Genomic DNA, 23,265 nt, shown 5'->3' with positions numbered 1-23,265 from the left:
TTTATTTATTTATTCATGAGAGATGCAGAGACATGGGCAGAGGGAGAAGCAGGCTCCATGCAGGGAGCCCGAATTTGAGAGTTTTTGAAGTTTTTCTAAGTAACCTACTATCTCTCACTATGTTTTACTCATATTAATGGTGTCCACAGGTATCTGATTATTGTGAGCCCTTGAAGCTGTTTGGTATCACACAAGCTTTCTTCATAGGAAGAGCTGGATTCCTGTTTAGGCTGTGGAGCATGAGATGACATACAGTCACTTAACCCCTTTTGCAGAGCTCATCGAAAATAAAGTCTTAATCTAGATGATTAGCATTTTTGTTTCATAATGGTGCGTGTACTAATTATAAAACATTCTTTGTGATTTTTTTTAAAAAGGGCCTTATTCATTATGGACGAGATAACCAGAATTTAGATATTTTACTTTTCCAAGAAGTCCTGGAGTATATGTCTAGGATAGACAGAGTGCTGAGCTTCCCTGGAGGCTCCCTTCTCCTGGCGGGACGCAGTGGTGTCGGGCGTCGGACCATCACTTCTTTGGTCAGTCATATGCATGGAGCAGTGCTGTTTTCTCCAAAGATTTCCAGAGGGTATGAACTGAAGCAGTTCAAAAATGATCTCAAACATGTGAGTCACTCAAATCTTTTGCTTTATCTGGTTTGAAATCATAATTAGTTGTTATTCTGAATGCCTTCAGAGACCATTATGTCTCTGACAGATACAGCAGTGCCTTTAATTTTGATCATTATTTTCCCCATGATTATTAGAAAATTGTATTTTATATACAGATAGGAAAAAGCTGCTTCTTAGGATTTCTAGCTCTGCTGGATTATGAGAGTTTAGGTGGACATGGAAGATGAAAGGACAGAGTTTCTATAGGACATGTGTGGATGTATTTAAAAGTGATCATCTGTCTTAGATGTGAAATCATTAACATTTTCCCTGTTTGTTCATGGACTGGATTTACTTTCCAAACTATGTGGCTGGAGTTTGATTTTTAATTTTGATTACAAAGAAAGAGAAAAGGGAGAAAAGAAAGATTTTTTTTAACGTAACAAATGGAAGTTTTAAACTGAGCCCTGTGTATTGAATTGTTATGCAGTCCTCTCTTCTCACTATGCAGGTGCTTCATCTTGCTGGGATTGAAGCACAGCAGGTGGTTTTACTCCTGGAGGATTACCAGTTTGTACATCCCACATTTTTGGAGATGATCAATAGCCTTTTGTCTTCAGGCAAGTGAATGATTTGTATTCAAAGAAAAATAATAATGTAAAGATTATTCAAGTAATGTTACCTTGTGTAAAATTGCATTTCAGAGGATATGTGCTATCAGCTTTTACTAAAGGGACATTGGGTTAAACACGCTTGGAGCTGGAGAATTGAGAAACCCCATTTTTATAAAATCAGGACATTGAAGAACAGAAAAATGATTATTTTTTTTTAAGATTTGATTTGAAAGGGAGAGAGCACGAGCAGGGGGAGGAGCAGACAGTGAAGGAGAAACAGACTCCCCAGTGAGCATGGAACCTGATGTGGGGGTTGATCCCAGGACCCTGGGATTATGACCTGAGCTGAAGGCAGATGCTTCACTGACAGTCACTCAGGTGTCCCCCAAAATGATGATTAATGTCAGTGAATGTACTGAAAAACTGACTCCTATACTTTTGGTGGGACTGTTGCCTGTTACAGTCTTTTGGGAAAGTTATCAGCCAGTGTTATTTAACACAGCAGCTCTATTATGTGGAGAAATTTCTATCTACAAGATAATAGAATGAGTATGCGGGGAAATACATAGTATAATTTATAATAAAAAACGTGATAGAACCTCATTGTCCACCATTAGAGGAATGGTTGAATAATAGCCTGAACATGGATATGTAAGTACAGATATATTGTCAAAGTCTGAGGTCTCATGCTTCCCAAATCATCGTTTGCTCTTAATTGTCTCTTGAGCCACCTGACCTTTTTCGTGGTTTCCTGGAGGGGACACTTGCCGTTTCCCATATCTTTCTTTTCTGGAGGATTCATGAGATTTATTCAGATCTTTTTATGAGTAGTCACTGTTAGAATTGATATGAGGTAACTTAGCTTTAAGCTTGAACCAAGATGATTTTGTTATTTAAGTACAAAGTAAACCTTGTTAAAAGCAAGTTTCCATGATGTTACTGTTATACCAAATCTTTAGTAAGTGCTTGTTTTGTGTCATGTTAGTGGGCTCTGACATGAAGTAGTCTTTTCTTCAGAATTTAATAGCTATGGTAGAAGAAAACATGTAATTTATAATATGAAGTATCTACACTTCAGTGTTGAAATGACTGCAGATGGGCCTCTCGTCATGCAGGTGGCTGATGTGTCTCCCATTCCCGAGTCCTGCAGAGGCAGTGCTGGAGTGGGAGTGGAGGCTCCCGGGGAACCTCTGTTGATTTTCAGGGTGTGTATCCCTGCAGTACTGCCTCAGCTGTCACTAGGTGGAGCCTGCTCCTTATGGCTGAAATAAACTGGTCCACCACATGGACAGCTTTTTGTTGTGATTTTCGTTTTTTGTTTTGTTTGTGAAAGCAAACGTCCAAATAAGCATTAATGTAGTAATTATTGTTTTTCTCTTAAGAAAAATTGGCCTTTATTATCAAGTTATAACTGCAAAATTCGTAAGTTAAATTTTACCAATATTTTTAGCAAAAAAGTATTTGAAAAATACTTTCAGAGAAAATAGGCCTTTGTCCCTTTTTTCTATTTCAAATTCTTTTTTTTCCATTTGAAAGTAGTCATTTATTAACTGACTATATTACAAAAATAATCATGGTAGATACCTTTGTTCATCAATAAGCCTATTGATCTGGTCTTCCCTGTTGCCGGCATCTCCACCCTCTACAAAATGGGTTGTCCTTCTCTTCATTCACACAGAGAAGATAATTTGACAGGCCATAAAAAGGTGTTTGCTTCTTTGAAACATTGTCCAACAGATCTTGTGAATCGGACCTCCATGCAGAAGATGCCATATTTACCAAGAGATCAGGCAATCTGTGTTATCTTCCTGTTGATCTTGCTATAACCATGCTTGTAGATCAGTTCAGTCACTGACTTCAGGGTTGGGTCCCCTCATGCTGTATATGGTTCCACAATCCTTAGCATGTTCACTGAAGCCTTGTTGAGCTTACCCAAGGTGCCATTGAAGATCTGGCAAAGGAGAAGCTGTTACACCTTTCGAACTTTTGGGCTCCCACTGTTGATCCTCTGATCTGATGACAAATGCCAGTTTGGGTTCCACAGACAGATGGAAGTTGCCAGCTTTTCTCACCATTCTCACCATTCTCATCATTCGAATCTCAATTTTGTACATCTGTCTATATTCCTTGTGGTAATGCTCACCTTTTTCATAGATAAGTTTTCTCCTTGCCTTTCAAAGCATCTTTTGGGCAAACTTTTCTCAGATGCTTGATCTTCAGCTCTGTGAAATTCATTTACTTTTTATTAAGGGTTTTTGGCACAGCAGGAACCTCCATCTTCTTCTCTTCTGTACCCTCCATGGTTCCAGCCAGAAAAGAGGAATTCAAATTCATACTTGCTATAGTGGATAGTATGTACATAGAGCTAGCTTTCTTTGCTAAATTTAAGGAATCAAAAGTGCCTTGGTATGGCCAAAATTTAGAGAAAGAGCAGATTTGTTTGTGGGTGTGTGTTTGAATATGGACAAGCTTGGTGGGTGGGGAGTCGTCTGGCACCTCTGAGTTGGGTCTAACATGGATCAGGCTGTGATAGGCCCTCTGTGCATTCACTACCTTGGAGTTGTAGCATAAGGGTTTTCACTTAATCTTACTGTTTCTTGCAACCTTTAAATATATTGGCCTAACAGACCTGTTATGTGCCAGTCCCAGTTCTAAATACTGGATTTATAGTGGTGAATAAGACATAGTCCAGCCCCTATCAAATACTTGTAGTCTTAATCCATTGTGATTTGCCTTTCATCATTCTGTTGCTGAGTGGCAGGCCACGGACTAGTTCTGTACAGGCTCACTTATTCATTCATCTAATATATATTTATCCTCCAGATACTTTGTTAAGTGTGTTCTAAGGTTAATATTGAACCTGATCAAATATTTGGCCCTTGGGAATTCAGAATCTAACTGAGCAGGAAAGGAAAAGACTTCATTTATGGTTACTTGATGCAATAAATGCTTAACAGTGATATGTTTAGACGTGTGAAAGAGAAAGAGTGCTTTCCTCAGTGCACAGGCAGTCAGTAGAGGCTCCTGGGTGTGGCAGTCAGCACAGCAGTGTCTCAGGGTCGATGGTCATTCTTGGGGGAAGGTAGAGGTCAGAGGAAGACTGTGGATATAAATCCCAGGAAGGAGGAGTATTCTATTATATTTATGGAACAGGAAGATGTTCACTGAGGCTGGAATACGAGGTCTTGTGTGGAGGGGTAGAGAGAAAGACAGGTGCGCAGTTAAATGACCTGCTGTCATTCATGGCTTGCTTAGGAGTTTGAGTTTATCAAATGAAGGCGACAGAGGTAAATTTGTGATAGGATTTTTGGAAAGAGGCTGCGTAAGAGCAGACTGACAAAAAGTAGAAAAAGTATTGGGGATCTAAAATGTGTTTGAATTAGGGTGATGTGGCTAAAATTCACAAGAAGCGCCATGTTCCATAGGTGAAGTTCCTGGACTTTATACCCTAGAAGAATTGGAGCCTTTGCTGTTGCCTCTTAAAGATGAAGCTTCTCAGGATGGTTTTTTTGGACCTGTCTTCAATTACTTTACATATAGTAAGTAACTATATTGAATCCATCAATTCAAACTCTGGTTCATGTGAAATAAATACCATCTAATTTGCTATATTTTCTAATTAGGTTGCAGAATTATCTTAAATCTTGGGTCTATTTGGTAATTTTATTCTTTTTTATGGTGCTTTGGAAAGCTAACCTGTAGTAAAAGCATGTTAACAAAATTTTAGCAAGAGGGAAGGATGAAAGTGTTTGAATGTTTCTTGGAATATTTACTTTGCTGCCTTTGTTTTTGCATGTTAAAACTAGTGTTTAGAACGCCCTGTCTCAGAAGATTATTGAACCGTTTCAATTTTGCCAGACTCTATAATTTCTGGCTCAACAACTCTCTGTGATCACAGAAGCAGCTTTATGTGCACTGAAAATACCTAACATGGAAGAAGTGACTATTAGGCACTAATGATACCATCCCAACATTACTGCTACACTTCTCTCCTTTTTGTCCCTAAGAGAACATCTATTGTTGACATAGAGAAAGTGGTTAAAGAGCTATCCCCCCCTTAAGTTCACAAGAAAACTACCACATGTCTAAGAAACACATCCTCCCAATGTTGTTAGAGACATTTCAGAACACAGGAAGTGAAGCAAAGTTTCCAGATTCCTTTTTATGAAGGGAAAATAATACTGATACTGAAACAGGAAAAATACATTTCTCCTAAAGGAAGATTGAAGATCAGTTTGCTTGTGAATATTGAAACCAAAATCCTTGAAAGAAAAATTGCCAGGTAGAATCCAGTATCACGTTTGAGGAGGAACACACAAAACAGCAGTATGTTGATGACACTTACCTCTTCTGGATTCCATCTGTGTCTTTTTTCCTAGCATATGCACACACACACATGCACACACAGATGCACGTACAAGTGCAGACACACGTGTGCACGCATGCACACAAGTACTATAAAAATAACTATAATATTGTTTAATGGCTGTACCATTTCATTTTAGAAAATTTTAAACTCATAGAAGCAGACCATATATAGATTTCCCCAGTTATTTTTGTGATGTCCATGATATTTTTTTTTTTTTTAGGAATTCAGCAAAACTTGCATATTGTCTTGATAATGGATTCTGCAAATTTAAACTTCATAATAAACTGTGAGAGCAATCCAGCTTTGCATAAGAAATGCCAGGTGTTGTGGATGGAGGGTTGGTCAGATAGCAGCATGAGGAAAGTAAGTTTCACATTTAAGTGTGGAAATGAAAAGTAGGATATTTTCTTTTTGAAGTTACATATTTTCCTGACTTTGCTTTGGTGTTTGTTATATTACTTTAATTGTGGCGCTGAACATAGATGTTTGTAAACCTCTCTTTAGCTCTTGTATGACATTTTAGTTGAGTTGAACTAAAGAAGATTATGTTGAAGATTATGTTTATAATTAAGGATTACAGAGGTATTTATTATACTTTAAAAATTTTATTCATTCATTCATTTATTATACTTAAAAAATTTATTCAGCTAGCCTGTCCTAGACTAGCTTAAAATAGAAGCATCACAGCAATAATTTTAGCCATTTTTTTAATTAAAAAAAAAAAAAGAAATTTTTTGAAAAACATCTATCAGTGCTACGTGTTGGGAGGGGGATGCGTTTAAAGTGTGTACCATCCTAACTGGAAGCCTCTTACATTGTTTGATAAATAATACTTTTCACTATTGTCTCTTTGAATGATATTTATATTCTCAAGCATTGGTTTTTTTCATTTTTGTGTAATAGAGATACAGACTATTGCCTATCATGAGTCAGAGGGATAAGAGACAAGATTTACAGATGAGATGATATTTTAGTTAGATGTCAGCAAGTAGATAAAGGGCAGGAAAATCATTCTGGTCTTAAGAAGCCACGTGAGCAAGAGGCTTCACTAAGAAGTCATTGGGTCTCTAATGTGTGCCACTGTTCTATATGTTGGGGTTAGAGCAGCGAAAAAGCAGACAAAAGTCCCTGACCTCATGGAATTTACATGGTTTTGTGGGATCACTGGGTTGAATGCTTTCTTCATGGATATCCTGAGATGACAGCATGCCTGGTGATTCTGAGGGTCAGCAAGAAGCCATTTCAGCTACAGTGTGATTCCAAGGGAGAGTAGTTGGGTGTGAGGTCAGGGAAGTAAGAGGACAACAGTTAAGATGGGGCTTTATAGACCTTTCTAAGGATTTTAGCTTTTCCTGGGAACAGGTGAGGGAACCTTTGGAAGTTTATAAACAAAACTGCTGTAATGTTGTAATGGGATTACTTTGGCTTCCAGGTTGAGAATAGAGGCTAGAAGGCAAGAGTAGAATTAGTTACAAGCTGTTGAATCCAAGTAGAGAGAAGGATGGTGTACATTAGGGAAGGAGTAGTAGAGGCACTGACAAGTGGTTGGATTCTGGATATGTGTTACTATAGAAACAACGGAATTTTGCTGACAGATTGTACTGAGGTGTAAAAGGAGATGAGGATCCAGGATACTGTCAAGTATGTTGGCTCGAGTCTATCAGCGGAGAATGGGAAGACTGAGAAAAGCATTTCAAGAGGAGGATATGAGGCCTTTGGTCTTAGATGTGTTAAGGAGAGATGTCAGACATCCAAGTTGCAGGGCTGAGAAGGCAGGCATCTGGATGTAGAAGAGTGGAAGTTGGTGGAAAGAAAGGCCAGGTATTCAGGATAAAACATTGGGAATTATCAGAGTATAGGGGTACGTAAAGTGATGAGAATGAAGGACATTGTCAAGGAAGGAGCATTAACAGCAAGGGGAAGGGATTCAAAGACTGAACTCTGGGGCTCCTCAACATTAAGAGAGTGACATGAAGAAGAGGGAACAGCAAAGGACACTGAGAAGGAGCTGCTGGGGACAAAAGAGGAAAACCAGCAGAGCGTGAAGACAAGCCAAGTCTAGAAGCTAAGAAAAGACTGTGTTCATAGTAGTAAGGGATGATGAACTGTACACATGCACATATATGAGGCCTCGGAGGTGATTGTTGGCTCCAACAACATGGAGGTCATTCGTGATCTGATAAAGTGGTTCCAGTTAGTGGTTGCCATATTGGAATGTGTTCAGAATGAATGAGAAGAGGGTTGGAGAGAGAGGGTTTGAGAGAGTGAATGTGGTCACCTCTTGTGAGGAATTGTGTTAAAGTAGAAGAGAGAAATGGATTAGTAGGAAGGAAGTAGGTAAATATAATGCTTTTAAAATTTTTTTTAAAAAATTAAAAAAAAATTTAAGATAGGACATACTATTGTATGTTCATGTACTGTTGGGAATGCAAAAGAGGAAACAAAAATATTTGAAAGTCAGGGAAACATGTCACTGGTGCACAAGTGAGGGGTTAGGGACTGGCCTTTGCATGCAGAAGGGAAACCGCATCCATTACAAAGGCAAAGAAAGCAGAGTACAGAGGCCCAGGCGTAAGTAAGTGGGCAAGTGTGGTAATGGGAAGAGCTGGACAGTCTTCTGTCTGCTTCTGTTTCCTCAGCAAAAGGAAGGAAGATGATGAGTTGAGAGAAAAGCTGAGGGAAGAGTTGTGGAGTCCTGGAGGGATGGAAGAAGATATACAGAGTAGTTTGGAAGAGTGAAAGAGAGGAAGGCTGAGGAGAAAGGGGGGTATGAGGGCTGGGTGGTATAAAGGTTGGTGTGAGGTAGCGGTCAGGAAGGTCAGCATTTGGCCAGAATTGGGGCTTTGCTACTTGAGTATGACCAATTGAGTTAGGGCCACAGAGTTGAGGAATTATGATAGGGAGAATGGTGAATGGAAGTGTGGGGATGTTCCAGTTAATAGATCGCAGGTCTTGGTGGAGCGTGAGGCTGATTGACCTTACAAAGGAGGCAAGCTGGGGGTAAGTGGGATATCTGTGAGTGAGGTGATGGAATTATTTTAGTTATGGTTAGTGACAGTTTGAGGTAGGGTGTGATTGGCTGAGGAAAAGGTGGTGGAGAAGGCAATAAATAGGAGAGGTGATGATATTAGTAGGCATTAGGAGCATTAATTTGCCATTTTTATTTCGGGTGGGGAAATGGAGGTAAAAAGAAGTGGGACCAGTCCAGCCAGGAGCACTGTGCTTATGGACAGTGGTGTTTAGGGGTAGACCATTATTTTGTCACCAAGCTTTATTGAGATATAATTGACAAATATAAATTGTACATATTTAATGTGTACAATGTGATGTTTTGGTATATGTATATGTTGTGATATGTTTACCACAATCAAACTACTTGACATAAGGGGTAGACTATTTCAAAGAAAGCGAGTTTCCTAAGAAAAAATTTCAATTGATTTGGAAGGATAAATTTAAAATATTCTCACAGATGCTCGAGTGTTTTGGCAGAAATCAGTGAAGATGTTTGAGGAAAAAAACCATACTCTGTGGTCAAGAACCATGGCACTTCCAGATTCTTCATCAGTGAAAGGGGTCTTTTGTCTGATATTGGTTTTTTTTTTTTTTTTTGATATTGTGTTTAATCTGGGAGATTCTGAAATTGAGACTTTGACCTGCCCACCAGATTACTTGTGTTTCCTGTTGCAAAAATGTCAGAGTTCTACTATAATTTTTTTCTTAAGAAACTAAGAATATTTTACTTTTGTTTTTTTGTATATTTAAATTAGTACTCTTATTAGACTGTCATACTTTTCATCATCATAATATGTTTTTGAAACTTGATTTTCTTATTTCTGATAGTGGTAAAAACCTAGCAGTAGCCTGACAACAGATAGTTTGTAGGATTATCAATTGTGAAATTGTTAATTTCCAGTTGTGGAATTACTTTCATTTATTTTTAGTTATTTCTCAAGAAAGCTTAGAATCTTTACTATCCCTTTATGCCACGATGTCAAATAAAACTTTTTATTTTTCTCATTGAATGACTTTAAATGGTACTTGTGATTATTTTCTAATTCAGTCTAAACCGGGATTGCCCTCATTTCACATGGTCTAATCATTTTTCAAGTGAGGTGTTATCACCAATTTGCAGTCAATTAATGGTTGTTGTATGTCAAAATCTTGTCTAGGGAATAATGTCTTCTGAAGATGGATATATTCCTTATTTTTCTTAGACTGGTAATACACCTAGAATTTTTTTTTTAACCTCTGACACTGGGTTTATTTGAACTTTTTCATACTAAGTTGTGGTTTGAAGAAATGCTTTTCCTGTTTTAGATACCCGAAATGTTATTCAGTGAAACAGATGGTGAAGAGAAGTATAGCGATAAAAAAAGGAAAGAAGAAAAGAAAAAAAGCTCAGGTATTTGGATGAAATTGTCTTGGTAAAATAATTGCCATTTTCTGATGTTATAGATTAATTAAGGATTCACAGTGATTATGAATTTGAATAATGATTAACTAACATGAATATTTCTTTAAGATTTATTTATTTATTAGAGAGAGAGAGAGAGAGAGAGAGAGAATGAGTAGGAGGGCCAGAAGGAGAGGGAGAGAATCCCAAGCCGACTCCTCACTGAGTGTGGATCCGGATGCTGGGCTTGATCCCGACCCTGAGCCAGAATCAAGAGTCAGTGGCTCAATCTACTGAACCACCCAGGCTCCCTGTAATGAATGTTTCTTTTTTGTTTTGTTTTGTTTTGTTTTTTTTTTTTTTTGAATGTTTCTTTTAATGAAAAGTAAATTAAAGCTGTATTTATAAACCCATGTTTATGTCAGTTTATATAGGACCTAACTCATTATTGTTTACATTTAAGAAGTTAAATATATTTTTGACCCAGATGATTGTATGTTCTGCTTACATTGTCTGGGGTCTTTGACTTGAAGGCTAAACTTTTCATATTAGTTTTCACTTTTCACTTAGCACAAAACTGATACATCAAAAAGGTTTATGGTGTTCTTTGAGTGTGGACGTAGTATTTTCTTAATTATACTCTTATTTTTTCCAGTTTCGAATTAATTTTCAATGTGGTCTTTTTTTTTAAATATAGCACATTCATTAATTTATGTATCTCACCATCTAGTCACCAAATAGCTATCGAACTTGTTTTACCTTAGGTAGTGGGCAGGATCCTAGAGATGACTTAGAGCTCATAGTGTTGTGGAGAAAAGCAAGAATTAAGTTTTATATCAGCATAAACTCTGATATGGTGAGATAAATGATGGTGGGAGTTTTGGGGAAGTGCCTTTTGAAAGTGAGACCACTGACTGGTAGATGTTACAGCAGACAAGCATTTTGGGGAAGGGTATTCTGGCTACTAAAGTGACTAGCAGGGAAAAGGCTCAGAGAAATAAAAGAGGTATTTCACTGGATCTATAAGCAGCCCGATGGCTAGAACATGTTCTTGTAAGCAGTTAAGTACTGGATGACGAGGACAAGACAGGTTGGGTCCATCCTTTTCCTCAGTTACTGGAAAATAGGTTGGGTGTAGGGAGAAGCCAAAGGTGATGAGACTGCTGTGGAAGGCCACTGCAGTAATCCAAGAGGACAAATGGACTTGGGGTCCCAGGAAGCATCTGAAGGGGTGCCTGAGTTACATGATGGCCATGACATGCAAAGAAGGAGGACGCAAGGACATGTCTCAGGGTTCTGGCTTAGAACATTAATTAGAAGTTGACTTTATTGACCTAGGTAGAGAATATGGAAGAAAATAGATTGAGGTGATAAGAGGAAGATAATGTGCTTAGTTACGGATGTGTGGCATCCTATGTGAACTGACTCATTTTTTGGCCTGTTTTTTGCTGTGTCAAATGAGAATGTCTCTGTGTTATTTGGTTTGGCATTTCTTTTCCATTCAAGCAGCTTTTATTGTGCTTACTTCTGAATTACATGTAGTTCTAACTAATATATGTCATGACAATCTGTAGATTTATCTTTCTTACAGCAATAAAAGTGTTCAGAGGAAATACGTTACAGTGAACAGGTAGAGACCACTGAAATTAAATAATTCAAATTCATAGGGAATGTGGGAGCTGTGAATGGATGTCTAGGAATACCTGTATACCTTTATGCAAAGATGATACCTCATATTTTTAGTTCTAGGTAGAAGTATCTGGTATAGAAGTAGTTAGGATGATTTTTCTCTGATTCACAATGGATCATGTGTATATTAAGTTGTTTTTTTTTCTCTTTCTAGTTGATCTCGATTTTCTGAAATCATTTTTATTAATCCATGAATCTTGTAAAGCATATGGTGCTACACCAAGCCGATATATGACCTTTTTACGTGTGTATTCTGCCATTAGTAGCAGCAAGAAAAACGAACTATTAAAAAGACAAAGTCATTTGCAGGTACAATATTGGTAATCTCTAATTATTTTACTTATCTATGGAAACAAGGGTTATGTATATCACAATCCATTGCCTGTGCCATGTATTTGGTATAAATGAGTACCGTATTGTATTATATGCCTTAAAACAGTCTCACCTACCAATGTGGCTCAGTAGGCATAGTAATGGTTTTGTAATTTTTATTTAGATTCAATATTTTTTTTCTTCACTGGGTGGTATTTATGTGCTTTTGATAGTTTATGATCTTTAAAAGTTTCTGTAACATGAAAACATTTTCAGAAATTCAGAAATGTTTATTAATTAAAATATATCTGAGACTAAACTTTATAATAACCTTTAAAATTAAAATTATACTTTATAAAATAATACTTTTATCCATGTCACCTGGTACATTATGAACAGTTGTCTTTCTGCATTTCTGTGATTATAGAGCTTCAACTTAAATGTGGCATTAAAGGCCAGCCATGGAAGTTGTCTGAGAGCATTTCCTCTCCAAAGTCAGTGTCATAAACTAGGATCCATCCTAATAGACAATGTCATCTTTATCACTCTAATGGTTCACTTTCACCCATAGCAAGCCACTGACTATATGTGTTTTGGGAAGGTCATTTTCCTGATTTGGTTCTCTCTGTGGTGCTGTGGGTAAATTACTTAAACTTGTTGACTTGAGACTTAATTGAGTTAGTTGTGAGAGTATTAGATAAAATACATATGCACATATGTATTTTATGTAGCAACATAAAATTGCTCAGTAAATATTGGTTATATTCCATTTTGCCATTACTGTCTTCCCAGATCTTCTCATTTGTTAGTGACAAAAACCCAACTCCTATTATAGAAGAGGAGGAATATTTTTCATGTCCATTCCTTGCATTATTCATGGGCGGTGGGATAGGGTGCCATACTGGCCTGCCCAGGGTCAAATACCCACCCAAAGAATAGGTAGCCCACCAGAACCGTATGTGAGGCAGCCTCCTATAAAAAAAAAGGTAGACACTGGATGTACAGAACCAAGGTATGTCCAGTATGAAAGAGTAGTCAGGGAGGCTGAAATATGGAAAAGCTTTATTGAGTTTTTCCTTGTTTTCTGTTTTCTCTCTCATAGAATGCAGTGGATAAAAATCATGATCTTTAAGCTCTCAAATATGTGTTGATCTGTTTAGCTTTACTGACGCTTTAAAATCCGTGTTTCCTTTATGCATCTGTGGTGTCTTTTACTACCTCCTAACAGGTGTATAGTTGAATAAGTCATTATGATTAGCAGTAAGGAAAAACCCAAGGCCACATGCAAGTGTTTGATGTGTACACACTTAGTTATTCCTGGATGCTTTCTTATAGATTTTATTTACTGTGTGTGTATAAAATTCCTTTTTAAATTGTTAGCTAATTTTACTGATACAGGCTGGTGTGTCTAAACTGAATGAAGCTAAAGCTCTTGTGGATGAGCTGAACAGAAAGGCTGGAGAACAAAGTGTATTACTTAAAACTAAGCAAGATGAAGCTGATGCGGCCCTTCAAGAGATCACAGTGTCAATGCAGGTAATGTTCTAAGAGAGCACAGAAATGTAGCCAGTAGGGAGACTGTTGATGCCTGATTGTGTGGAAAAATTACATTTTTACATATGTGGATTTAAAAAATCTCTCTTGTCTGTGCTGAGTCAGACTGGTGGTATTAAGTACTTGAGCTTTGTGGAAGAGCATAGATTTTTCCCATGTTATTCTAAAATCATAGTTATAGTCTTCTCAATTCACCATTTACTAACTCAATCTAAACCCTATAAATATACAAATATAAACATTTTAAGTGGATATAGGTTTGTCTGTAAGCAATTTTGTTTACCCTCTGCTAGTTGATATTTCCTTTTATTTTTCTTAAACTCATCTCCTTCAGGCTTCAAGGATTTTTTTCACCTGTCTTTAATATTCTCAAGATTTACAAAAGAAGCATTTTACTTATGCTTTCATGATATTTTAATATTTTGATTCTACCTACTCTTTGCCATTGCCCTTCCTTTATCGAACCTTTCTGAGGAGATTTCTTTGACATCCTTCCCTGCCCAGGTCATGTGCTCTGCCTGAGCCCTCTCAGGATGCACTTGCCCGTGCTTCTGTGCTGACCCTCCATGTTCCTTTCTTCATCCTTCAGCCCTGCTCTCTCTGAGTTTCAGACTCAAATCCCCAGTGGTCTGCTTAGAAATCTCATGAACATTATGGCTGGGTTGTATTCTTTGTATGTGTTTCCCACATCTTTATCCATTCATCAATTGGTAGACACTTGGGCTCTCTCCATAGTTTGGCTGTTGTTGATAATGCTACTATAAACACATGGGTACAGGTGCCCCCTTTGAATCTGTACTTTTGTATCCTTTGGGGTAGATACCCATTAGTACAATTGCTGGATGATAGGGTAGCTTTATTTTTAACTTCTTGAGGAAACTTTACACGATTTTCCAGGGTTGTTGCACCAGTTTGCATTCCCAAAAACAGTATAAGAGGGTTTCCCTTTCTCCACATCCTCACCGACATCTGTAGTTCCCTTATTATTGACAATGTAGCTAATTATTCAAGACAGAACTTATAAATTATATTAGACTTAAGTTCTCTCAATCCCTACCTTTAATGAATCGCTAAATCCTGTTACTTTACCTCCTTGATTATGTCTCATATGTGTTTCTCCATCTTCATGTTGGTGACTGTTAACGTTACTGCGAGTCTAATACCTCTTCTAATTAAATTAACTTCAATATTTATTAGACTAATGTATAAATCTCATTAAAAGCAAGTGGCACAAATACTCAAAGTAATAAGATTGGAAGGAGTATGATTTAAATACTTACTGTTGAACTATAGCGATCAAGGCACTGTGATACTGGTGTAGTGAGAGGCAGATCCTTGGAACATTATGGCGTTCAGAAATAGACATGTACATAGTGAATTGATTTTATACAAAATGGAGATTTTATACAAAATTTTATACAATTAAATGGGGTAAGGGTAGTATCTTTTAGAAATGGTATTTGAATATGCATGTAGAGGAAAAATGATCTTTATTCTTTTACAAAAATTAACTGAATATGAGTCATAGGTCTAAATGTACAGCATAAAATTATAAAACTTTGGAAGAATACAGGAGAAAGTGTTTATGATGTTGGATGAGACAAAGATTTTTTAGGTGTGATACCAAAATAGAAGAAGAAAAAGTTAATGAATTGGACTCTATTGAAATTAAGCACTTATGCTCTGTTAAGTAAGTCTGAAGAAAATTAAAAGGCAAGTCACAGACTGGGAGAAATTATTTACAAACATAAATTTGATAAATAATTTGCATCCAGAATATACAGAAACTGTTATAACACAAAAATAAAAAGTCTAATTGAAAAATGGGCAAAAGATTTGAAGGTGTCCTGTGTGACAGAAAACGCAGGAAAGGCCAGAAAACAGGAAGAGGTGCTCAGCAGCCTAAGTCATCAGGAAATGTAAACCCCTTGTTTTTAGACACTGAAAGTGTTGTTGCATTTTTTCCATTCTCTCATGTCAAGACTGAGACATTCCAAGTTAAGTTCTGACCCTTTGCAGGTGATCTTTCTCTTTTTGCCCCTCCCTGGAGCCTTGTTGAATATACTCTTCTGAAGGTGACATGGTCTGCCTTAGCTATGGGTAATGTCCCCTGTGTTGGATAGCCTGTGGAGTCCACCCCCCCCACCCCCCCACCCCCCGCGCCACTGGGGCGCTACTGCTGTAGCCCTAGGGTGGAGGGGTGGGGGTTGGTCCTATGTCCTCTTCGTCCTCCTTGTCTTCCCCTTCTAGGATGCTTATTGCTTGGACTTTGGACTTCCTGGTCTGCTTTCTCTAATTTTCTTAATGTTTTCTCACTTTTTTTCTTCTCTTTTTGCTCTACTTCCTTTAAATCATTTCCTAATTTTCCTCTTGAGTTTTTCATCACTGTTAAGATAGTCTCTCTCAGAAGATTTTTTTTTTAGCTTCTAAATGTTTGCTTTTGGCAGCTTCCTCTTTTTGTTGGTCTCTTTCATTGTTGTATCATCTCCACTTAGCCCTCAGAGGATACCTGATAAGATCTTTTTCCCAGCTCTATTTTCTTACTGAACTTTTCATACTTGATTTTTTTATTCTTACAAAAGAAGCTTTCTCTGTAAGTTTGGTCATCTTCATGGGAAGTCTGAGTGTAGGTAGGGTTCCATAGGGACTGGTAGCCTCACAGGAGCATTATCTGGGCTGACTTGAATAATGTAATCAAGACTTACCCTGATGTGCCAAAATAATTCCATTGGCATATGGGAAGCTTTTAAAAGCAGTAACATTTCCAGATACATGATGGTTATGTATACATTCATTGTTTCCAAGATAATTTTATTGAGTACCTGACCTGGTAAGTAATATAGAAAATCAAAGTAATTTTCTTTCTTTCTTTTTTTTTTTTCAAAAGTAATTTTCATAGTATAAAACCTTAGCATAATTTTTTCCTCAAGGTATTTTTGGAAACAGATGAATATAAATATTTATGTAAATCAGACAGCCATTTTTATTATTCAAAAACATCTGTCAAATACTTTAAAGAGTAAATTGAAATATGAAAAAAAATGAAGCTGTATAGAGGATAGTACTGTTGACAATTATATATTTACAAAAGGAGAATATCCAGCAGTGTGTGTGCCTGTGTACCATCAGACTAGTGAACTGTAGTCTTATAGGCTGACAGCTGTGCTGCTCTGTTGTCTGGACCATTCAGAGATGCTTTTTCTATGATTGTAGCTGATTGTATTACCTAGCTTAGACACACAAGTATTTTATTGATTTATTTGAGAGAGAGAGAGAGAGAGAGAGAGAGAGAGAGACAACATTAGCCTGGAGGAGGGGCAGAGGGAGAGGAAGAGGGAAAGGGAAAAGCAGACTCCTAGTAGGGAGTCTGACACGGCACTTGATCCCAGGACCCCAGGATCATGACTGGAGCCAAAGGCAGATGCTCAACCAACTGAGCCACCCAAGTGCCCCATAAATAACAGACCTTTCTGTTTGTTATTTTATAAAAAAGTATAATTTGGAGAGACACCTTATGTATCAAACTATGTAACCTCCAAAGCTGGAAGCTCTAGGTTTGTGACATAAAAAAAGTACAAATTAAATACTGTAAAATCTCAGAATAGTGATAACTTTCAGTTGGTAGAGCAGGTTAATAAACAACATATGAGCTGGGCCTTTGAGGATATTCATGTGTGAGGTGGAGAAAAATAAGTTCTCTTTGAGGAGCAGTGGTAGAGATGCTGTGGAGTACAGAAAATTCTAGCTGAGCCGAAGTGTGGAGTACCTGAATGTAAGTTGGAGGGGGACAGTGATTCTTAAGCTGTAGATTGGAACCACTTGGTAAGTCTTAAAATATTTCTGTGCCCTTCCAGCAGCCAGCGAAAGTATTCAATATATTTGACAATAGAACACCAGCCTTTAGGTTTTAAGCTTCCTGAATGATTAGAATATAGTTGAGAACTGCTGATGTAAGGACTCTTGAAAGATTTCTTGACAAATTTCCTCTTTGGTTTTACAATTAGTATCAACAAACCAAATATGAACATTCATAATAATAAGCATCTTTACATATCTGGGATCTTTGATATTTGCATGCATGAACAAAGACTTCACATGTTACTAATATAATACATAATTTAGTGTTCTTTGAATCTGTACTAATTTGTGTTGATTTATTTACCATCACATCATGATTTCAGTTTTTGTCTAAATTGTAGAAACACAAACCTCTAATATACAGTAGTCTTAGAGTTGTTAGTCTTTACTGTTATAATTGTAGAAGACTTTATTTTTTACTTTGTTCATTTATGAAGTGAGCATAATGGTACTAACCTCTCTGGATAATTTATTGCAGGTGTTAAATGAGCATTATGATAATTTTCTAAATTATACAATTTTGAGTTGTTTGATTCATATACAATCATTTATTGCTTTGTTATTCAGAAAAAATTAAAGCATAGAAACTTCCTGGAAGTAAATATACAATAATAAGTTATATCATTTTTTCCCAGGCAACTTAGAAACTCATGTCAATTAACATTAGAAAAACATTTAATAGAAAATGTTATTTTAAAATAACATATTTTTGATATCATGCTTTCAAGTATCGAGTGCATTAATATTAATTGGAATGCCATTTACACATCCCTATAGGATGCTAGTGAGCAAAAGACAGAACTTGAGAGACTGAAACACAAAATAGCAGAAGAAGTTGTTAAAATTGAAGAAAGAAAGAACAAAATTGATGATGAGTTAAAAGAAGTGCAGGTAAGCTACAAAGGAAGCATTGTTGGAGCCATGTCTGCCTGCCAACTGTTCTAGGAGTTCAAACGTGACTTGCTGAACTGATTTTCCAGCAGTATGACCGAATGTGGCTTTCAACCAGAATATTTCTGGAAGAGAAGCAGGAAGGAAAGTCTGCAGGGAGAAGGGAGGGAACGAGCCCATGGTCATCAGAAACATAGGTGTTTTCTTTAAGCCACTTTGTGTGGGTGTTAGGAGAAAAATGTGTTGTGGGGAAATCAAGTCAAACTCAGGCTCCTTTTTGGTTGCTCACCAGGTGAGTCAGCTAGTCTTAGAACATAAAGGCCTCTTGAAAATGGCAAAATTGTCTCAAAACAAATTGGATTTTCTAAATTAGGCTCTTACAGTTATGGTGGTAAAAACTTGAAGATTTTGTATTTTGTGTGTTTTAAACCATTTTGATATTTGAAGAGAAAGGATATTAGTAACTCATTATTTTTAATAAAATGACAAATATTCAATAATTTGTGAAGTTAGTGATTTTTACATACATATTTTTTGAAAGTAAAAAATGCCCTTTGTCTTTTTAGCCTCTAGTCAATGAAGCCAAGCTAGCAGTTGGAAACATTAAGCCAGAATCTCTTTCAGAAATTCGTTCACTGCGTATGCCACCTGATATTATCAGAGATATTCTTGAGGGCGTTTTAAGGTTGATGGGTATCTTTGATACATCTTGGGTGAGCATGAAAAGGTAAGTTTTAGAATTTGTGAAATGTTATTATTTCACCAGTGAAGTACACATTGACTCATTCATTCATTTATTTAGATTTTATTTTTAAGTAATCTCTATCACCCACAACCCCACAATTGAGTGTCACATGCTGTACTGACTGAGCCAGCTGGGTGCCCCTCTTTCATATTTTAAAATATTTCTTACATTGTTTCTCAAACTGTTTCATTAATTACCTATTTTTAACCAGTTTGCCGTAATATTTCAAGATGCTCTGTGTGATCCTGTACTGAGATCTGAATTTTCCTTTCAACATAGTAAGTGATTGTTTCCCCAGAGGGAAAAAGAAATGCCTTAAAATCTTGAAGAACATTACAATAAACACGATCATTTACATGGTCCTTAGTACAGAGCATCATGTTTATATTGATGTACTGGTGAAGAAAATACAGCCACTGTTCTCAGAGTGCTGCAGTCTTGGCAGAGTCAGGGCAGGAGTGAGGGCAGGCGCCCTGTGAATAATACATGCTGTGCCCTGGAAAAGCCAAGGCTATTGGTGACTACCGTGCAGCTGTGTGGCTTCAGGGATCCTGTTCTCGTGATGGGCTTGTGGTTTGTGCTCGTACTCATATCCACACGGAGTTCTGTCTGGAGATGGGAGGGAGATGCGGCTTGGGGGAACACTTGAAACACCTTTCTGAGAAGGGAGTAAGCTTGCAGGTCTCGTGGAGGGATGTGGTGCCGTCCCTTTGGCACTCCTTGTCATCCCTAGAAGGCGAGGAAGGCCATGGAGCCTGTGCATGGAGCCCTTATAATCTACTCAGGGTGAGGCAGCTCGTGAGAACCAGGGACACCCAAGCACTCGAAGTTTTGTTAACTAGTAGGTGGAAAGTACTGCAGACACCATTTTGTTAAATTGATATTTTTGTCAGAATGGCAAATTTTATTTAGCCTCATCTGAAGTAATATGCTTTATTGTAGTTTCCTTGCAAAAAGAGGTGTGAGAGAAGACATAGCAACTTTTGATGCACGAAATATTCCAAAGGAAATAAGAGAGAGCGTTGAAGAGCTTCTTTATAAAAATAAAGGATCTTTTGATTCAAAGGTAATATTTAAAACTGTGTCATGAATTCCCTTTCATACTCTGTAATATTCTGCTTATTAAAATATGGTTTTTTATTATCAATGATTTACATTGCCTAAAAACTTAAAGTGGAAAAAAATAAGCCATAGGTATTAAGTATCAGAAGCATTTCCCAGCAGATGGGTGGCAGGAATTCAGGTTGGCTTTGGGGTGCATAGTTGGTGTCATAAGTGGTGTTTGAATCTTCTTATCTGCTAGGAATCCTCAATCACTTCTTAACTTCCACCTTGCCTGGTCTGCTTTTCTTGCTTCCTGTATATTTGTCATATAATAACAGATATCTGTGTTAGGATACTATTATCTAATTTCAATGAATAAATCCACGATTCTGGCATTTTTTTAGATCTCTTATTCAAAATGTTATGTGCATCATCTATGACACCAATAAAATGGTTTCTAAGTTGCTTTTATTCAATAAAGATGTGTCCTGTGTACAGAAGAGGAAGGGTTGATGTATGAACATTGTTGTGGACAGACATATATTCATTATAAATGTGGCTAATGAAGTGCTTATGTCGATAAAAATATCATTAAGGATTTATGTAGTTCAAGAACATTTATTTTGAAGCAAAATTTCAAGATTATCTTAATGAAAATAACAATTCACATAGTTATTTTAACTATAAACCCAAGACTTCATTTGGGGGGGATAAATTATTAAATAAATACTTAAGTAAAATAGACTAGAATTAACGTTGCTTTTATTTGAAACTAAGTTAGGCTGCTAGATAAGTTGTGATGGATTTTTCAGAATGCTAAGCGTGCCAGCACTGCGGCAGCTCCTTTGGCTGCGTGGGTTAAAGCAAACGTCCAGTATTCCCATGTCTTAGAACGGATTCAGCCTTTGGAAACCGAACAAGCAGGATTAGAATTGTGAGTGAAACATAAAATATAAATTAAGTCTAATCTTTATTTATTTTCATCAATTTAATGACAGTTAATTCAGATTTATTTATCTTTTATTTCTTGTTTAAATCTAAAAAGGCAGCTGACAACATTAAAACATGTAATGTGAGTCAATTTAATAAAAGATTAAACATACCAAAAGAAAAAGCAATTAGAAGAAGGTGCATAGTAGAATTCTCTAATTTTTTTTTCCGTCTACCATTATAATGTTGTTGGAAGGATAAATTGGTAGTTCTTTTACAAAGAGTTAAAATTTTGTGAATGAGTAATATTAAGGTACAAAAGCTAGGTTTTGGAAATTTAGAGCTTTTAAATTTGTTTTCTCCTTCTAAGTTCTAGAAATGTGTTGTATATATTTTGCGAAAATGGTCTGGACAGGTAGGGGGAGATTTAACCCAATGACCTTGGGGCTTACCATTTTAATTGGTTGTTCCTAAGTCAACATTTGTTCTATGTGCAGAACGAGACGAGAGGTTTGTTGTGTTCTTGATTGATCACTGACATCATCTCTTCTTAATCTGGACAAGGAGGTTTTCATTGGCGTGAGCTTCATTTTCTCAGTATAATTATGTTAAATTTTTGTGTTAATTTGCCACATTTTTGTGTAATAAGTAATGTTAAATGTTTATATTATTTTGAGTATATATTGTTCACAGCTTAAATATTGTTTGGTGTAGGCTTCATTTTCATTTCTTCACAGCTGAGACAGATTTTGGCTTTTTGCATTCCATTATGTCAGTTACCACCTTTCAAAATTTTATTAAAGTTACTCCCATTATAGTACTTTCCTCTTTCTCTTTGTGCATGGATGTCTTTTTTTTTTTATAGATTTATTTATTTATTCATGAAAGAGAGAGAGAGAGAGAGAGAGAGAGAGAGAGAGAGAGGCAGAGACACAGGCAGAGAGAGAAGCAGGCTCCATGCTGGGAGCCCGATGTGGGACTTGATCCTGGGACTCCAGGATCGCGCCCTGGGCCACAGGCAGGCGCCAAACTGCTGAGCCACCCAGGGATCCCCGATATCTTTTTTTTTTTTTAATTACCTTGGTTTCATTTTGATGGGGATTTATTTATGTATATATTTTTAAATGTTTTATTTATTTATAATGAGAAGCAGAGAGAGAGAGAGAGAGAGAGAGAGAGAGAGAGGCAGAGACACAGGCAGAGGGAGAAGCAGGCTCCATGCAAGGAGCCTGACGTGGGACTTGATCCCCGGCCTCCAGCATCACTCCCTGGGCTGAAGGAGGTGCTAAGCTGCTGAGCCACCCAGGCTGCCCTTGATGGGGGTTTTAGGAAGGATAGAGGGATTGTTTCTGCTATTGTTGATATAAAATAGAATAACTTTTATAAAATTGAATTATATTTTAGAAATTTGAAGAAAACTGAAGACAGAAAAAGGAAACTAGAGGAGCTTCTAAATTCTGTTGGCCAGAAAGTATCAGAACTCAAAGAGAAGTAAGTTATGTTTAAAATGTATTTTGAAAAAAAAATATATTGTGGATATTTGAACAAAACCTCAATATTTGAATTTTAAAAATCCTATAATCATTATTTTCAGTTCCTTTAATAATTTATCACTCTAAAATATGAAAAAATATAGAAGATATTCCTTTTTTAAATAATTTTTTTTTTTGGTAAGAACAAACAGACTTGAGGTCTCCATTTGTAGAGCTGTCACTATATCTCTTCCTGAACACGAAGGGTAGGAAGTAGTTGGTTTATGATCATGTCTTTACTGTGATGTCTGCGTGTCTTTGTTATCCAGATGTAGGATTGTAGGTTGGGTTTTAACTGTGGTGTCTGCAGGTCTGTGTTATCCAGACGTAGGATTGTAGCTCAGGACTCACTGTGGTGTCTGCATGTCTGTGTTATCCAGATGTAGGATTGCACGTGATGCTGTAGTACCATCTGTTGTATAGTCTTCCTGAGGATGCAGGATCACATTTGAAAACATTGAGTCCTTTTAATTTTGTACTTTTTAGTGTTAAAAAAATACTTTATCCAATATTGTACTTAAATTTCAGGATCATTTATGAATATTAATCTCTATGATATTATAGAGAAAACAAAGCAAAAGAACCCTCAATCCCATAAATCCAGTGTTTTCAATATTTCTGATTTTTTTTTTTTTGCATTAGAGATACAGGAAAGAAACTTCATCATTTTCTTCTAGATATAATTAGATATGTATAAGGAAGGTAATTACTCCTTTCAGTGTC

At 36.8% G+C, this 23,265-nt stretch overlaps 1 protein-coding gene across 12 annotated transcripts in view; it reads left to right on the top strand.

Moving 5' to 3' along the window:
- Positions 1 to 23,265, top strand: part of DYNC2H1 (dynein cytoplasmic 2 heavy chain 1) — a 339,344-nt gene that overhangs the window by 86,382 nt on the left and 229,697 nt on the right. For 7 of the 12 annotated variants that reach the window (XR_011995853.1, XR_011995851.1, XM_072729932.1 and 4 more), the window contains exons 49-60: positions 378 to 626; positions 1,123 to 1,231; positions 4,651 to 4,764; positions 5,815 to 5,957; positions 9,912 to 9,996; positions 11,831 to 11,985; positions 13,369 to 13,524; positions 18,178 to 18,291; positions 18,858 to 19,018; positions 19,979 to 20,102; positions 20,893 to 21,014; positions 22,415 to 22,501. Coding sequence is in view for 8 of the 12 variants with exons in the window: in XM_072729932.1 (XP_072586033.1) it covers positions 378 to 626; positions 1,123 to 1,231; positions 4,651 to 4,764; positions 5,815 to 5,957; positions 9,912 to 9,996; positions 11,831 to 11,985; positions 13,369 to 13,524; positions 18,178 to 18,291; positions 18,858 to 19,018; positions 19,979 to 20,102; positions 20,893 to 21,014; positions 22,415 to 22,501 (1,619 nt within the window). In the remaining 4 variants the exon portion in view is untranslated. The remainder of the gene's footprint in view (positions 1 to 377; positions 627 to 1,122; positions 1,232 to 4,650; positions 4,765 to 5,814; positions 5,958 to 9,911; positions 9,997 to 11,830; positions 11,986 to 13,368; positions 13,525 to 18,177; positions 18,292 to 18,857; positions 19,019 to 19,978; positions 20,103 to 20,892; positions 21,015 to 22,414; positions 22,502 to 23,265) is intronic. The other 5 variants (XR_011995854.1, XR_011995852.1, XM_072729934.1 and 2 more) reach the window with 1 other exon arrangement.

The sequence above is a fragment of the Vulpes vulpes genome, chromosome 12 (genome assembly GCF_048418805.1).
Source record: "Vulpes vulpes isolate BD-2025 chromosome 12, VulVul3, whole genome shotgun sequence".
NCBI classification, from domain to species: Eukaryota; Metazoa; Chordata; class Mammalia; order Carnivora; family Canidae; genus Vulpes; species Vulpes vulpes.
This window is presented reverse-complemented; position numbering and strand designations above follow the sequence as displayed.